Here is an 18826-nt window from a genome sequence, read left to right as displayed (position 1 = left end):
TTTCCTGCTCCTATGATGCTGCCTGACCTGCTGTGTTCCTCCAGCTCTACACTGTATTGCCTGTCTTGTGGTTCTTACTTCACCTGCTCCTCTGGTTCTGTCAGCCTCTGAGTCTTATTCCATATACTAGTATTCGACAGCCTCACTCCTGATGTTCATTGTTATTGTGAGGTATGTAGAACAGGGTCTCCTTTGATACTTATCACTGTATCATTGTGAAAAAGTTATGAGAAAATAAGTAACTCTGTATTTCCATTAAAACATAAATCACTATCTATGGCCCCAAAAGGAAATTGAAACCAATATGAAATGTCATACTATGGCTGTTTGCAGTGACACATTATTTGCACACTATGTGCTTAAGAGCCACTGGAATATATTGTGACTTCTATCCTTATTTAGAGATAACTTACCACCTATACAAAATTAATTTCCCAAGCTGCATTCATAGTAATTTTTAATCATTCTTTGTATTAGAAACCTGTGAAATCAGTAGCAAATCTTACCCCTGGGATGTGTTCTATATTGGTTTGAGCACCTCTGTTGCATCTAAACAGGTTTCTTACAAACAATTTATTTATAATTAACTTATTCTATGACTCCAAGATAAGTAATTATTTTCACATTGAATGTAACTATAATTATTTTCTGTATTGGCTACATCAAGTCCTACCTTCGTCATTCTGCAGTTCACTGTTCTTAAAGCATTTCCTGTGCTAGCCTGCCTCATGTTGCAAACCAATGAGTTTTGCAGATTAGTGTTATAAGACAAACACAACAATAAACAGTACATAAAGAATGGAATATGTCCTGTAATTTGATGCATTAAAAACTGAAGGTCTGATACAGGATTATTAGTAGTAATCAAACTTCACAATATAGATCATGGATGCATCACCCTTTGTTAGTCTGTCTTTTCTCCCATCCTCGTTTCTGCAGGTTGGACATGGCTCCTATTCTATTTTTCTGCATTTATGGGAAAACTGCTGCAGCTGTTTCTCATTGACTGCTTCAGGATTACTGACCAGGATTTTCTGCTGTTCTTTCTGCTTGTCATCAGGCCGATAGGAAGGACTTATAGGCTGAAAATCAGCTTGTTTGGTTACCTGATGATTGCACCTTCCTCACCCAAGTTTGAACCCAGAGCTTCTGGACCAGGGATGGGATGTCACCATGTTGCCACTTTCTTAGTAATCCTGTCCTTTCTTAGTAATCCTGTCCAACCCCTTTGACTTGCTTAGTGTCTCGCAGTCAAATGCCTCATCATAAGTACAACAATAGCAACATGACTTGTATTTATATGACCTTTCTAAAGTAGTTGGTTTTGGTAAGGAAATGGATATGATGTCTGAAACTTAGGTCGGGTTTTAATAGGATGCCAAGGTTGTATACAGTATGGTCTGGTTCAACCTGAGACAGTAAGCAGGGAGAGGAAAGGAATCACAAATGTGGGAAGACATTTGGTGGAAGGAAAGTAACACAAAAACAAAATTCTACAGATAATCAAAAACAGGAATAAAAACAGAAAATGTTGGTTTTGCTCAACAGGCCAGACAGCATCTGTGGCAAGACAAACTCAGTTAATGTTTCAAATTGATGGCTTCCCTCTCAAATCAATAATATGGTTTTGGCCAAGAAGAAGCATCTGGTCAAACTGACTTTGGATACAGATGTCAGAGGGCACTGCTTGCCTCTTCTTACCACTTCGTTTTTTAGAACTCACAAACAGAGAGGGAGCCATGGTTTATATGTAGGCAGGATGGGATTCCAGTTCTGTCACGACTGTTCAATTAGGTACAGCTTTAGGCTGTTGCAAATAGGTGGGCTTTTGAAACTGAGAAAATAGAAGATAGATCACAAAGTGAACAGTGACTTACAATCATTTAATGTATTGGCAAACAGACTTCCCTTTACAATCCAATTTCTTAAATGAGTGAGATAAGACAGCAACAGTGTGCTCCTGATATTTGAACTGGATTTGCTGTGAGCTTAGCTCCTCTCTGGGAATTTGGAATTATCTTTCCAATTTTGGCTATGCTAGCTTGGGGAGAACGGGTACTCCCTGATAGCAAAGATATGAGGAATGAGTGAGAGTTACTCTGACCAGCGTTCCTTACCCATGGCAAGTCACTAAATAGCACTACCAAAGCCCTGAAGCAAGGCAACAGGTTTCAACATTGTGACAAACGTATTTAAAAACCTTGTCAAAACTCTCAGCTTTGTAAAACGACTCTCACCATCCAGTGTTTTGAATGTCTCAAACAATAAAGAACAGTTTTGGATTTTTGCACGTACCAAATGTTCACCCTTAACCTTGCGAATCCCCACCATTCGGACAGCATCTGGTGGAACAGGCTGATTGTTGAACGTAGAGTCCATTAGAGACTCTGGACTTGGGGGTGGAGTTTCGTAGTTCTTGGAGGCAACTGTATCATGAGCTTCCAACAGGGACTGTGGAGTGAACAGGACATGTACTTAGTGACAAATTCTTAGGAACTGATTATGAAAAACTGATGTTTCAAAATATAAAACATTTCTATGGACCAGCCTTGAAAATCATTTGTTTCAAGTTTTAGATATTTTAATCAACTGTTCAGACATGCTATGTGGGACTTGAAGTGAAGTCTTCAGACTCAGAGGCAGGGACACTACCACTGCGTCACACAAGACCTTGGGTCAAGTTTTGCACATATATGAATAAATGCTACAAGAGGAATGTGTTGCTTCTTTTCTGCAGAGGAATCCACTTTAATAATACTGCTGTTTAGTTCCTTGTGTCAAACACAATAATTCTGCGCATTTGTAGAACAGGAGAAACTTTAAAAGTTTTATATAAGTGTAATACTCTAGATATCAACCTTCATTTGAACATTTGGAGGAATTTTTTTTTGATGTAATAGTACTGACTACAGAACCAAATGTATCTGCTGCCTAAACACTAATCAAATTCAACACTTATTAACTGGTACCAATTAACTCAATGTTTTAGTGGGTGAATTGAGTCATTCTATTTGTTGCTTGGGATGACTACCTCGCTGCCCTGTGACACATTTGACAAATTCTATTATCCATGGCATGAGTTGCATTGTCTTGGGGTTGTGCTGTTGTCATTTGGACCTAAAACCAACCACCTTGAAGGGGTCCTTTTGCTAATTTGGAGTCGCTTGATTGACCCACTCAGAGATCTGGAGCCTAAGCTGTACATTTTTGAAGTTTTGCTTTTGGTAATCCTAATCTTCAGACAAATTGTGCCTTTTTGTAGGCGTTCAATCACAACAACAACATTGCTCATAATTTATCAAAATGGGAATAAATGAGAAAATCACAAAAGATTTGGAAACACTGAACTACCCACATTTTTCATTATCTCCTTGAACCTTCCTAAGACAAACATTAGGGTTTTTCCCAGGGACAAGTGGACCTATTGAATCCAGAAAGGATTCCTTCACTGGGTATATAAATATCATGACTGTATTGTGGATGTTTTTGACAGATGAGGGATGGAACTAAACCAGTGCAAAATAACAAACACATATTAATTATTTACTTATAGAGAAATGGTCCAGAGAAATGGACTCTTAAAATAATCTTCCATCAGGAGATATCACTGATGAGGCATAATACCTATTAGTCTAACAGCTATTAACACCTACGCTACATGGAGCAATGTGATGGAGTACCTCAGAGACAGAAACCTGGTTCAGCCCGGCCACTCTCCAGGAGAGGACAAGGCTGCTGCAATGGTACAAGTATTTCCAGGCTCATGAACTGGAGACATATATTTGTCCAGTCTCTGAAAGAAATGCCACTTTGCATCTGACTTGCAACCATGCTTGTTGCAGAGGTTTCCAATTAGAAACTCAAGGGAAAAAAAAAATTGAAACTATCAGAAGCAAAATTGACACTCATGAAAATTAAATTGGCTTCACTGTTACACAAAAGGCAGGGACTGAGGTTTTACATTGTGAGCAGCTAGACATAGAAAGCATGAACCCATAGTTCACTGAGCATTGATAAGGACCTATAATTAATGGCTCAATGACCAAACAAGTGATGAGATTTCATGCGATTTTTCACACTTACTGCTTCTTCTGTGATTTGCTTGCTGTGTGTCACATTTTTTTGTTTAATAGTCTCAATGCAAAGGCTGTTGTTAGATTTTTTAAAAATCAACCTGTACAGATGTGTTATCACACACCTCTACAGCAGGTGGGACTTGAATCCAGGCCCTTTCAAGATATTTTATATCAATCTGCTTGGTGATGTTATTAAACACTTCTGCAGCAGGTGGGAATTGAACTTAGCATCCTGGCTCAGAGATAGGTACACTACCACAGGGCCATAAAAGCTCTCCAGGCTGCTTTGAAATGGACCTGAACAGCAGTAATTCTCTAGCTCTTTTAAGGGTGGACAATTTAATTGAAGGTCTGTCCAAACTATTAAATTCTTTATTTGTTTCGAAACCTGCACCAATGGAGTGTGATTAATCCATTCATGATTTAGCAGCAACACATCTATCAAATGAACTATTTAATTGAATGAGAGTATGTTATATTTGATTGCTGTAGGAAATTGTATGAAGGAACATTGCACTCATGTCATTAAAAAATCAAATAAAAGGTCTTGTTTCAGTAGCTGTTTCAAAATTAGCACCAATGGAAGCTTAAATTGATTGGAATTTTATCGTTACCTCAGTGCGCTATTTGGTAAATTGATTATTAAGAGACCGCTGTGCCATTTAGCAGGCAAATCTCATCATGGTATTTAGCAGAAAATTTATAGCAAAAGGACTCTACTATAGTTTAACCTCAAGATCAGTAAAGAACTGAATGGACACAAAAGTCAGACAAATACCCTTGATTTTGTTCCCCTCCAAATTTGTCCTTCTCCAGAAATTATATTTCTGTTATGCTTACCATGTTTCTATTTAAAAAAAACAACAGCACAAGTGAAGTTGTTCTAGGCTTTATTTTTTATTTTATAACATTATGCACAGGATTGAAGTTGAAGGCAAAACAGCAGACAATGAGTAAATTAGCATTGCTTTGGGGAAGGTTATGAGAAACAATACATTATAATAGATGCCAGTCTACAACCTGGATATTTGGATCAAAGGGAGTCAAATTCAGAATAAGGTGATCTGTATCCACAACATTCATGATTGTAAATTTTCATGTTTCACAGAAAGGGAGGAGGGGGTGACAGAAAGAAATTCTCTTCGCTGTAACGACATTCTGGTGTGACATTCTGGTGTTATATAAATGTAACACAAATGAGTTATTATGGATTCTGTTTACTTGAAGATATCTGGTTGGTTTATTTGTAGCCAAATTAATAAATACAGTAATCTCCAAACACAGCCTGTGACTTGAGTGCTGCAGACAGCCTATGGTCATGTTGACAACATTTGGGTAACTTGGCTCATTCCATGTTGATCTCTTAAAGGGATATCACTCCAAAAATGATAAAACAACAACCCCAAATTAAAACAAAAAAGCATAATCCATAAATGGCAATGAAGTGGTGAGTTTTAGGTTAACTGGGTGACGGCATATTATTTAACAACATTCGGACTAATTTTGAAAGATTAAAGGATTGTTTAGTGATGGTCCAATGATTGACCCATCAGACGTTTTACTACAGTTCCACTCACCTTTTGAATGCTTGACCATGGTAACAAGTGGGTTTGTCTTTTTGTTTTAAAAATGTTTCCTCATTTATGGTTAACCCAGTGATACTGTACAATTCAGTTTGAGGCAGCTAGAATGTAATCTTCTTGAAGATTACAATTGGAATGAGAATGAAATGCATTGTAGCAGCTGTCATAAACAAAGGATATCAGATAATTGTAAGATTGCCCTTTACCTGAAAATGTGGTTCCTGGAGAATACGAGTGAGTTCAGCTGCAGAATCGTTCTCCTTTGCAATTGGGTTGATATCATCAATGATCTCCTTCACTAACTCCAGGTTATTATCACGTACAGCCTCCAGCTTTGTGTCTTCTAATTTTTCATGGGCCTATGTGATTAAAAAAAATGATTTATTAAAAACAGACACAGAATGCACTTCCTATCAGTAATAAGGGAATGACTAAAAGTCAATATTTCAGCTTCATATATTGTGATTGATTTATGCAACCACATAAATCCCCTCTTCGGAGCGGTGTGACCAATGCACACACCATCACTGCCAGCTAAGGGGGCACAGGTTCAAACAAATGAAAGCAACATTTTAGATAAAAGGAAATTCTTCTTCATTCTAACAGTTGTCAATATAACAGACTTCCTGAGAGGGGTAGTGGAGCCAAAACCCTGGAATCTTATAGGAACAGCTAGTCACACAATCTTTATAACCTGTATCGAGGAGCTTGAGTGGTTTTCTTTCCATCTTGTGAATTTACAGTCTTCTGTACGTGCTCTGGAATAAATTAATTTGTAAGAAAAACTGTGTACGTACATTCTTTATTCAACAGCAGATTGCAATTGATGAACAGTTTAAAGTGGTGGGTGAGTGCTTTGTTAAGTGTAAATGTTACTTCATCCATTTCTCCACGGGTGATGCTTGACCTATTAACATCCTCCAGTTGAAAGTATGTAATGATCTGAGCTGCAGAAATATAGAAAATACTAGTCCTCCTGTGGAGTTACAGGGCGTGAAGACAGTGTAACATTCAGATAAATTATAGGTAAGAGACATGGTACAACTGGATCAGAGCATATGAAGTTAATTCTGCTCATATTCAAAAGCTTTACTTTCTATTCTATACTCTTATAAAGTCTATACTTTGATTTTACCACATTGCACAAGGAAATTTGGGAAACAATTCATTGTTGGATGTGAGTTTATCTATAGTATAGGGAGTTGCCAGTCTCCGATACTATATTGTCACCAGTGATGAGAGGATGTAACCACCAACTATTTTTTAAAGAAATATATATATAGTACATCAAAGAAAAATCAAGTGGTGCACCTTACAACTTCCCTTGTGCAAAGATGGATCATTTCAGCACAGCAGAAGACTTCCAGAGATGCCATATAACATTGTCAAAACTCTCCCATTTAAACAAGGGAAAGCATCAAGCACCTTGAGTTCCTAGGTTTGGTTGGAGGTAGCCAAATATTCATTGTGGTCCTACGCTTTGGTATTCAAGCATGCAAAAATTGGGTAAAAAAGGGTAGGATATTTACAAAAGCATTTAATCCATTATTCACTGAATGGACTAAAATTTGAGCACACATGGACGCTGTTGGTAAAAGTAACATGAAAGCATTTGCCGCAGAAACAATAACAAACACAACTGCTATGAAGTTCAAACCGGCCTCAGTACAAGAAAAAATGCATTTTGTTTTTCTCAAGTAAGCCAACATGTCTCCATGGGTTTAATTCCCTCAGATGTTTTCCATTAAAATTACAATCAGTACACACACACACCCACATCACAATATGATGTTTATCAGTTCTTCGAAATAGAAAGTAACCATCAGTGACATTAATTTGCCAGTAGAATCTCCTGGAGCTTTGTTAATCCCCAAATTAATTTAAAGCTTTTATTTTATTATGCTTTTTCTAAATTATCACTGCAGAAGTAACTGAGTCAATTTCAAATGCCCTGGTCAGTTGGAAAATGGTCAGCAGTTGGCCATGGTTTTAATAGCTTTCCTATGTTGAACAGTGATCAATCTGTTCTTCAATGTGGTGAAGGGTACTGCTCATCTGTTCAGCAACATCACAAGATTCAAGCTCAAACTCAGCAGCAGGGGCATCAAAGAATCTGAAGTTAATATAAATGGATTTTGCAAAGGTTCATTTTGATGTAGTAAATTAAAATTGATTTTACGATATTAACTGTTTTAAGGATGAGTGCATTCATAAAACATTCTTTTGTTCTTTACATACAGACTTAACCCACTTTTTGCAAGGTTTAATGCCTCCACACAAATCATGGACAGAGAAGGATCACACAAAGACATTGTGTTGAATCGTCCCATATTTTGACTAAGTGTCATTTCATCAGATTTCATGGAAAGTTTCCCTTCATGAGGCCTTGTAGGTTTACTCGTGTGATTGTTCCAAACTTGCCTCATTAAGTACCATGCCCCTATGTTGCCCTTCTTGTCTGATGGCAGCAAGATTCTCCCACTCAACGCAGCCTGAAGTACTTACTGTTGCCACAATATCCCAGGATCCCTGATGCCAATACTATTGTTAAAAGGTTGTTGTGCACCCTGTCAAGTGCTAGCAGTTCAGAGCTGCCCTGCACAGTTTATAACATTGATCCCAGACATGACACAAAAGGGGAAATTGGTGCCTGCTTTACAGACAGTGACCTAAACTTTGTGGATGGGATAGTGTAAGAGGAGAACCATCCTCTACTTCCAGGATTGACTGAAGAAAACACGGCACCTGACCCTGCCAGTCTGGTCCAAGGTTGCCACTCTGCCCCCTCACACTCACTCTATCTCTGCTGCTACCACACACCTCCCTCCAAGGCTCTACCACTCTACCATGGTCTACCACTCTCACCGTCACATGCAACATCTTCCCTCACTTGCTCTAATCCACCAAATCCCCAGACTCATATTAATTCATTTACGCTGCCTACTCACTCACTCACCTGGGACACCTTACCATCTTACCCTGACCTGCACTAGCACTAACAGCTGTGCCAGTCACTTTCATCTCACCCAATACCTTCCTTGTCTCATTCTAGGAGAAAACAGTCCATGACAGGCAGAAAGAGCAAGATGGGTGGTGGGGTGCCTGACATTTGGCTCCTTACCACCCCCCTCCCCCCACCATGGGGATAGGATCCTGACTTTCTGTCCTGAGCAGTGGACTGACCATATACATGCCCCTGGACTGATACTGGGGAAGCCCTTTGACTGACTGAATGTGACCCCTGACTGACAGTGGCCATTTGGACTTGACTAAGGACTGGAAATATGGCCATTTGGTAAATGCACTTGCAGTGCGCTTCCCCCACATGTTCTAGGTGTGACTTTGAAATAGTTCAGTAAACTGTTCACCTGCTTGATTGACGATGGTTGACAACTGTGACAAGCTACCTGGCTCCATGTCTGCCCTGAACAGCGAGGCAAGACAGAAGTACTGGGAGCCTTTAAGCTCTGGCTGCATGGGCAAAGTGCAGCATGGCAAGGAATTGCTGAGAATCCAGGTAGACACAAAATGTGTATGTGCTAAGAGAATGAGCGAGTAGCACTGAGACGCACTCTAGTCCAGTCTGACAGACAGGCTCCTGCCCCTGCGTGCAAAGTGTCCTTAAAACAGCATTGTACTGAAAGGTGCCAATACACTCCAAAGTACAGCATTAAAGTGCAGAAGTGGACTACAAGTGGATTGGAGTTGAGTCACAATGATGCAGGCAGGCTGGTACACAAACGATGCCAATGTTCATGGAAATGAGGTACTTGCGGCCGTTGCAGCATGCCCTAAGATGTTGGCACCGAGTCCAAGGTGGAAGTCTGGAGGAGTAAGCAGTGAGTTGAAGTCACCAGGTGCCTGCTCCGACATCCACGTTGGCACACAGAGGGTGGTTTGTATGTGGAATGAACTGCCACAAGAAGTAGTAGATGTACAGTTACAATATTTAAAGGACATTTGGATAGGTACATGAAAAGGAAAAGTTTTAGAGGGATATGGGCCAAATGCAGCCCAGTGGGACTAGCTTAGTTTGGGTAACTTGGTCATCATGGGTATGTTGGATTGAAGGGTCTATTTCTGTGCTGTATGGCTCTAATTCTCAGCATTCGGTTTCTATATGGTGGGTGGTGGAATGGCAGCCTGCATATTCAGTTGAGATTAGGTATTATTGTAGGTGATAATAACTGATAATTTCCCTTTAATCGGCCTCTTGCTAAATACGAGTGACAATCTTATTTTGACATCCAAGACTTGGTTGGAAAAGCGACTTTTAGGTCTCCCATGTAGCAATGGTCCTTGCTCAATATCTCACCTGAATTTTCCAAATTTCTTCCCACTGCCCACGTCACTCATGGAAAAATAGATCTATAAAATTTTAATCCACTGTTTTACTAATGGTGTTTAGAATCATAGAATCCCGACAGTGTAGAAAGAGGCCATTCAGCCCATTGAGTCCGCACTGACCCTTCAAAGAGCATCCCACCAGACCCACCTCCCCTACTCCATTCCCGTAACCCCACATAACCCACATAGCCTGCACATCCCTGGACACTATGGGGCAATTTAGCACGGCCAATCCACTGTAACCTAAACATCAATGGACTGTGGGAAGAAACCCACACAGGCACAGGATGAACGTGCACACTCCACACAGACAGTTACCTGAGACTGGAATTAAACCAGGCGCTGTGATGGAGCAGGGCTAACCACCGTTTCACCCATAAATCATTTGATTTGGTTTGATTTATTATTGGCACAATACCAAGATTCGGTGAAATATATTGTTTTGCGTGCTAACCAGACAAATCATACCTTACGTAAGTGCATCAGGGTAGTAGAACAGAATGCAGGATATAGTGTTACAGCTACAGAGAAGGTGCAGAGAAAGACCAACTTTAATATATGAAGGGTTCATTCATAAGTCCGATAACAGCAGGGAAGAAGCTGTCCTCAAATCTGTTGGTACGTGTTTACAAACTTTTGTATCTTCTGCCCAATGGAGGAGGTGGAAGACAGTATAACTGGGGTGGGAGGGATATTTGATTATATTGCTTGCTTTCCCAAGGCAGCGGGATGTGTAGACAGAGTCAACAGAAAGAAGGTTGGTTTTCATGATGGACTGGGCTGCATTTATAACTCTGTAATTTCTTGTGGTCTTAGGCAAAGCAATTGCCATACCACGCTATGATGCGTCTGGATAGGATGCTTTCCATGATGCATCTCTAAAAGTTGGTAAGAGTCATTGTGGACATGCCGAATTTCCTTGGTCTTCTGAGGAAGTAGAGGCATTGGTGTGCTTTCTTGACTGTAGCATTGACGTGAATGGACCAGGACAGATTGTTGGTAACATTTCTCCTAGGAACTTGAAGCTCTCAACCACCTCCACCTCAGCACCATTGATACAGATATGGGCATGTGCTCCACTCTGCTCCTGAAGTCGATGACCAGCTTCTTTGTTTCGCTGACATTGAGGGACAGATTGTTGTCTTTACACCATGCTGTTAAGCTGTCTATCTCTTTCCTATATTCCGTCTCATCATTGTTTAAAATTCAATCCATTACTGTGGTGTCATCAGCAAATTTGTAAATGCCTTTAGAGCTGAATATGGCCACACAGTTGTGAGTGTATAAGGAGTATAGTAAGGGAATGAGTACTAGCCTTGCGGGACACAGGTGTTGAGGATTATTGTGGAGGATGCTTTGTCACCTATTCTCAATTTCAAAGGGATCACTGAAGGCAAATACCAGTGGAAGTGCATTTTTTATTCACTTCAGTAATAACTGATTCAAAGCGGTTAATGCTTTAGGCAAAAAACAAAGTTGTTTTGTGTTTATTCAGTTATGCGATGTAATGTGATGCCGGAGACTTGATTTTCAAATGCACACTTTTTTCCAGAGTAACTTCACACTTGAAAAATTAACACAGTGAATTACTTCAGACTAAATGTTTCTTAAAATATTTTGTTGTCTAACATGATGCACTGACATTCCAATATCCAGTCCCAAAGTGCCAAGGGCGTAAGTTTGAACTCTCACTTTATTCAGTTCCAGAATCAAGTGGGTACTGGGCATATTCATCCCCCAACCTGTAAACCCACCCCTGCCTCCCCCAACCACACCCCTTGCCCCCACCCCCATGAATGGCATGGTCCTAAACACGGTTACTTAAATAAAGACTTAGAGAGAATTTTTTTTAATCCAACTTGCACAGTCATCTTTCTGCACCAATGCTTTCCTTAACCTCATCCTATTACCTCAAAATTAACTCAGCATTTTTAAAATTGTTCTTGCAATATGGCTGACACATTCATTGTGCATGGCAGCTCCCATCACAACGTTACTATGGATCTAGTTCCTGCCCTCCTGCAGTTTTCACACAAATTGTATTCCTACAAGGATGCTAAGTACAGAATTCCAACATTTGCATCCAGTGACAATATGAGGATAGCTGTATCAATCTTCCAGCAGATGGTGCTTCAATGATCTTGCTGCTCTTGTCCTCCTCAGTGACACAGTCTGGGATCTTCCAGTTTATGGACAAACTTCAAAAGCATTAGAGTTTCCAGAAGAGAAATACACAGCCTACAGACATGAAAAAGCCAGCCAGACCGCTTAGTAATCAGGCAGCTGATTGACTACCGATGGGCATTACAACCCAGAGTGAGGAAGTCTGGGCCACCAATAGCAGCCCATCATGATCCAGGACACTTAAGAGGCCATGGTTGCCTCTGGGACAACACCCCCGACCCAACCAGCACCACCACAACCTTTCAGGACAAAGGATTGCCCATGGGAAAAGGAAAATATTGTTTGGGAGGATCTCATGGGGCCAGGGTGTTGGGGGAATTGGACAGGTTGAGTAGAAGCGAAGGCAGGATGGTAGCTGCCTGGGACCACTGCCCTGCCATGATTCCAGTTCTTTGACTGTACACAGGATAGGGCTGATTGAGAGCCACCCTAAAGCCTTACAGTGGTTAACTGGGTGGGTAGTTCACTCTTTTCCCTCCTGCCTGGAGCTGTAATAATTGCAGCTCTGGGGAAATGAGACCTTTAAGGAATTATTCATTAACTCCTCAAAGACCTCAATTGGCAATGTGGTAGATAAGTGGAGCTTCAGCCCTTTGACCCAGAATTTAATTAGGACAAGGTCAGGAAGAGTTTGGGTTGGCCATGATCCTGCCTAAATACACCACCGGGCCTGCAGAATACTGTGTCTCTGACGACTGTGAGATTAAGAAGTCCTTTCTGATGAACTGTTGCAGTAAATCCTGCGGAGAGGCCTAGTGTGCTTTTGGTTAAAGTGGTTAAGGCCAGTGTTACCACTGACCAACAAGCTAATTTATTCTGAAAGGTGTTGCACATCTGTGAGTGTTACCTTGGCTGCAAACATACAGGATGACTAATCCATCATACTGAAACGGACATTAGCTTTAATGTGTGTAGTGTGCGGGTGACGTTAAACAGAAACACCTTCAGCACTGGGCAAAAGACCTAAAATCACTATTTCTCCTTTCTGCAGACTAAAAATATTCAGCTGATATTTCAGCATGTGCTGTCTTAATTTACCACAGTTGCAAACTGCAAATGAACTGATAAAATATACACTTTCCAAGTCTCTTGTCACATCCCCAGTGGTATGCATATAATTTACATCTTTCCCACATCAAAAACAACCGTCTTGAGACAGTCTGCAACATTTCATCTTGAAATCTATGTACACATTCTGCCAATGAACTATTCTGAAATGAAAATTATTTTCTGAAGCAAAATGCTAAACATGAAATAGCTTTTACTTCCAATGGTGAAAAAGATCAGACTTCGTCACAAACAGTACTACAGGGAGTCAAGGTGATAAAATGGATCCCCCTTTTTAAAATTCCAAACAACTTGGCTTAGCAAAGCTTTAATTCCAGTCTGAAACTGATCTATAGAATGATGAACATTATTCAGCTTTGCATTCCTTCTACCATGAAAGCTCCTTAATCCTCCTCTCTGAATGTAGTTGTAGGTAAGCCACAAAGATGATGAGGTTCTACAAAATTCCTCACACACACCAGGGATCATGCCAAAACACTGTAGAGTAATTGACCTTACCATCCTGCACGGTTGGGTCAAGATTCCATCAGTGTGTTGACGCTTCAGCTTCAGCACAACAGTAGTCATATGCCATGTGAACTTGCTATTTATGAAGTACATTTGCTGTTGGTCAAAGTGAGATAGTTTGTGGCAGTGCAGTTTATCATTTTTCAGGGAATCTGATGACAAAGGTCAGAGGCTTCTACACTTGAACTGCTCCCTGTGAAAATTCGTCACAAATGACTTCCAAGTCACTGGTAATCTAGCTCCCGCAATGAAGCATGCAGTTAATATGTAACGTGCGGAGAGCTGCCTACCCACTTAAATTATTGTAAAAAGCAGGCAGTATGAACATTACATCCTTCCTGAATCATGAATACGTCTGTATTTGGGCACAATCTAATTTCTAGGCTGTGACCTTATGTCAAGGAGAAGTTTAAAATCTATATGGCAGGTGTACTGAGTTTAATCAAACTTCAAGTAAAATATAACACACCAGTGTGGTGATTGTAAGGAGGTCAGCCAGGTGTACCTCATAGATTATGAATTCCCTGATTGGACCAGATTAACAGCCCCAATCAGCGAGCCCTGGCTGACAGATATAAACAGGAGTGTTAGAGGATCTGCTCACTCTGAGAGCTGACTCTGAGGAAGCTAGGCCAGTGTCAAGTACTATACACTTGTAAATAAAGGGTGACTTGGTGATGGGATACTGTTCTCTGTGGAGTTATTCCAACTAGATGTGCAGAAAAATAATTAACTACAAAAAGGACTGTAGTATCAGTCCAAGCTGACAGCCAGGCTAGCATGTGTGAAAAGGTCTTTCTAACTTCTTCTCACTCTTAAAGCCTTACACCTTCACAATTGCTCAAACTACCCAATAGTATTTGCAAGGGTCTACTCTTAGGGGTTTCTCTCCAACTTCACTGAGGCCCTAAAGTCTCTTAGCTTATATCCACTGCTCTCTGACGAATCTGGATAGACTATTGACAGGTCTTTAATTGCCTAGCAATTATTAGGCACCTTGCATGAAAGGAAATCTCTCAGTTTTTGAGAACCACAAGGTAAACATCTGCCCTGGTATTATCCCTCTGCTATGAACTTCACCAGCATTTACATGTTGCTTGTGTCCCTAAGCAATCTGGCCTTTACATTATTTTTCCTTATCTTTCTGTCGTCTGCTCCCTGTGACTGGTTTATGACTTCTTTAAAGTGAAGGGCAGAAGAGGGTCAACTGAGGTGCAGTTGGATGATGGACAACACAGAGTGATTGCAGATGAGTTTACAATAAATGTGTGAAAACGACACAAGACAGAGGAGTGAGATGTATCATGACAGCAGATTTCCTCAGGGGGTGGCTACAAGAAGGACAGGATGAACTTTGTTTCTGAAATGTTGCATTGTTTCCTGTAAAACAGAACTTAAAGCAATAACCTATCATTTTAGCTATTTCAGGCTGACGACTAAACATCTGCTTACTCTTAGAAAATTTCTAATTGTTAATTCCTTGACCATTTGCTTAAGTCCTGCAGTAATGCTTGAACTCAGGACCTTTTCACATAGAGATGAGAATGGTACTATTGCACCAAGGCTGAGAATTAATAGATTTTAAACAAAAATAGGTTTCAAAGTTAAATCACAAGGTTTGGCATCCAAATAGGAGAAAATGCTTCATCAAAATCAATAGCAATTGTTGTTCCCTCTCCTAGCCATCTCAGTGTTCACTGTCCTTATGTTCAAAGCGATGCTTAGCTCCAGGACATCGGAAAAGCAATTTTTAGTGTGATTAGGAACTTTACCAAATTCACCAGGAGCGGTTTGCGTTAGAGATGTCAAACTACTTAAAGATCACAAGAAAATCTTGAAAATAAATGTACTAAAAATAATGAGGAGATGCTTCAGGTAGAAGAAATACAAGATGAAGCATAAGAATTTTATCTTATGCTTTTTATTTAAAAAATGTAAAACAGACTCCAACAATATCCTTTCAAATTCCTGGTGTAGAAACTAGCAATGAATGTCTGAACTAGTGACCTGGACTGGACCTCAGAACTCATTAGTTAGGCTAGGTGTCAACACTACTGCAGTTAGCTTGACTACTGTTTACAATTATTCTTAGGCCCTTTGCTTGGTTGGTGGAAGCCCAGATCTAAGTCCTGAGAAAGAGGGGATGCTGTACATTTACAGTTCAATTCTGTTCCTCTTGGCTTCAAAGAAAGGGAACTGCTGAGTCCTGAGTGGAACAGTTTTGGCTCCTGCTGTTTTAAAATTCATTCACAGGATGCAGTTATCAGTGAATAGGCCACCATTCATTGCCCATCCTTAATTGCCCACAGGACAGTTAGGAATAAACTGCATTGCTGTGGATGTGGAGTCACATGTAGATCAGACCAGGCAAAAATTTCCTTCCCTAAAGCACATTAATGTGGCACAGTGGCTCAGTGGTTAGCACTGCTGCCTCACAGTGCCAGGGACCCAGGTTTGATTCCACTCTTGGGTGACTGTCTGCATGGAGTTTGCACATTCTCCCCGTGTCTGCATGGGTTTCCTCTGGGTGCTCCGGTTTCATCCCACAGTCCAAAGCTGTGCAGGCTAGGTTGACTGGCCATGCTAAATTACCAGTAGTGTCCAGGGATGTGTAGATTAGGTGGGTTACAAGGGAATGGGTCTGGATGGGATGCTTTCAGGTGGACTTGTTGGGCCAAAGGGCCTGTTTCCACACTGTAGAGATTCTATGATTAGGTGAACCAGATGGGTTTTTGCAACAATCAGCAGTGTTTCCATGGTCAATATTAGGCTTGATTTTTATTGGAATTTGGGATTTGAACCCACGTCCCCAGAACATTAACCTGGTTTTCTGAGTTACTCGCTCAGTGACATTGCAACAATAAATATTTGTGCACCAGAAAATAATTTCACTGAGGGGACCTTATTAGCATGTAGAGGGAGCCCTAGGTCCATGATTGGCAAATCACAGAGACATGGATAAAATAGATGGAGCTTCACAAGCAGGTTGGCTGCATCTGTAAATTTGTTATTGCATTTGCTTTGCACAATGCTTTCCAACTTTTACTCTATTGTTTACCATTTCAATATCAGGAACACATCAAATCACGGACATTTAACAACATTGATTTGGAAGAAACAAATTCTGTTGTCCTGTCTTTCAAGTGAAGTGCTGTGACATAGAATTATGTACAGGCAGCATCAGATAATTGAGCCATGAAATCAAAAATAGAGAAGTCAAGGTTTTAATGGCTACAACACAACACTTCCTTTCCAAGATGTGTTCAGTAAATAAAATAAGGGAGTTAAAAACTGTTTACTGGAAGTGATTCAATCATTTAGCAGAGAATACAAGCTGTATAGTAACATTGTATATCTAATGCATAATCATTGCAGAGCCAGTGCTTCTCACGGAGTCGGTTATTACAGACCATATGATGGATGGAATATCTGTCAGAGGAATTTTAGTCCCATATTCTCCTTTACAGTTCGAGCCACCTGGTGTCTACCATTAACTTTAATTACTAACATTATAGGTTCATTGTTGGGACAATTTAAGAGTTGAGTTTGCTTTTTAAAATTATTGAGTCAGATTCTATTGGTTATCTTGCATGCTGTGAGAGGGAAAGAATTCAAAAATAGTGGAGTTTACGATGACACTATAGTTTATAATCAGAATAAGTCTTTCTGCCCAGGCTATAGAATTTTCAGGTGTGATAGGCAGGTGGATGTAAGAGTGTTGGGAGCATTGCATTACTGGTAAAGGAAACCACCGCTGCAGTAATGAAGAAGGATGTTCTAGAACAGTCTTCAAGTGAGGCCATCTGGGTAGAGCTTAGAAATAAAAAACAAGCAGAGATTACTTTGCTGCGATTTTACTGCAAACCTCCCGACAGACAGGGGAAGATAAAGGAGCAGGCATATAGGCAAGCCACAGAAAGGCAGCAGAGAAGCAGGGGTTATAATAGTAGGGGATTTCAACTTTCCTAACATTAACTGAGATTGACTTAGTGTGAAACGATTAGACAGAGTGGATTTTTTAAACTGCGTCCAGGAGAGCTTTTTGTGCCAGCATATAGATATACTGGAGATGAGGCAATGCTAGATTTAATCCTAGGGAATGAAGCCGGTCAAGTGGTTGAAGTTTCAGTGGACGAACATTTTGGGGATAGTTATCATAACTCTGCAAGTTTCAAAGTCATTATGGAAAGGGAAGAGGATAGTGCAGAATTTAAGTGTCTAAATTGGGGTAAGGCCAATTTCAAATTCATGAGACAGGATCTGGAAAACATAGAGTGGGAGCAACTACTTGCAGGTAAGTCTACATTTGGAAAATGGGAGTCTTTTAAAAGTAGTACAGTGAATATTCAGGGCCAGTTCGCTTCTCTAAGAGTGAACGGTAAGAACAGCAAGTCCAGGGAACCCTGGATGTCAAGGGGATATCCAGAGAATGATAAAGAAAGGGAAGGTACAGTGCATTAAAACAGGGTGGCCATTCAAAAGTATAAACAGTGTTAGGGGGTTGCTTAGAAATAAATTAGGAAGGCAAGAAGGGGCCACGCAATATCTTTGGCAGATAGGATCAAGGAAAACCCCAAGGCTTTTTATAAGTGTTTTCACCGTAAGAGGATTACCAGGGAAAGAGTGGGACCTATTACAGACCAAAGGGGCAAATGAATGTGGGTGAGTTTTCAAATGACTTCTCATCTGTAATTACAGAGGAGAAAAGCATCATAGCTGGGGATTTCGGTTAGGATGGAGAGGTTCTAGAACACATTAAGATTAATAAGGGGAAGGTTTAAGCAGGTATAAAAGTGTATAAATCCCCAGGGCCTGGCGAGATGTATCTCAGGCTGCTATGGGAGGTGAGGGAGGAGATTGCTAAGGCCCTGGTGGATAAATTCAATACTTTGCTGGCCACAGGCGAAATGCCAGATAACTGGAGGATAGCTAATGTGGTTCCTTTGTTCAAGAAGGGCAGCAGGAATAGACCATATAATTACAGACCAGTTAGTTTGATGTTAGTGTGAAGGAAATTATTGAAAACAATTCTGAGGGACAGGATAAATCAACACTTGGAAA

The 18826-nt window shown here is 40.4% G+C and overlaps 1 protein-coding gene across 2 annotated transcripts in view; it reads right to left on the bottom strand.

The window, feature by feature from the left end:
- Positions 1-18826, bottom strand: part of mpp2b (MAGUK p55 scaffold protein 2b) — a 526590-nt gene that overhangs the window by 79173 nt on the left and 428591 nt on the right. For both annotated transcript variants that reach the window (XM_048614628.1, XM_048614629.1), the window contains 2 exons: positions 5866-6018; positions 2296-2451 (listed from right to left, as the gene is read on the bottom strand). In XM_048614628.1, the coding sequence (XP_048470585.1) occupies positions 2296-2451; positions 5866-6018 (309 nt within the window). The remainder of the gene's footprint in view (positions 1-2295; positions 2452-5865; positions 6019-18826) is intronic.

Source organism: Rhincodon typus, chromosome 30, assembly GCF_021869965.1.
Source record: "Rhincodon typus isolate 14 chromosome 30, sRhiTyp1.1, whole genome shotgun sequence".
Lineage (NCBI taxonomy): Eukaryota > Metazoa > Chordata > Chondrichthyes > Orectolobiformes > Rhincodontidae > Rhincodon > Rhincodon typus.
The sequence above is the reverse complement of the archived record's forward strand: the minus strand, read 5'-3'. Positions and strand labels throughout refer to the sequence as shown.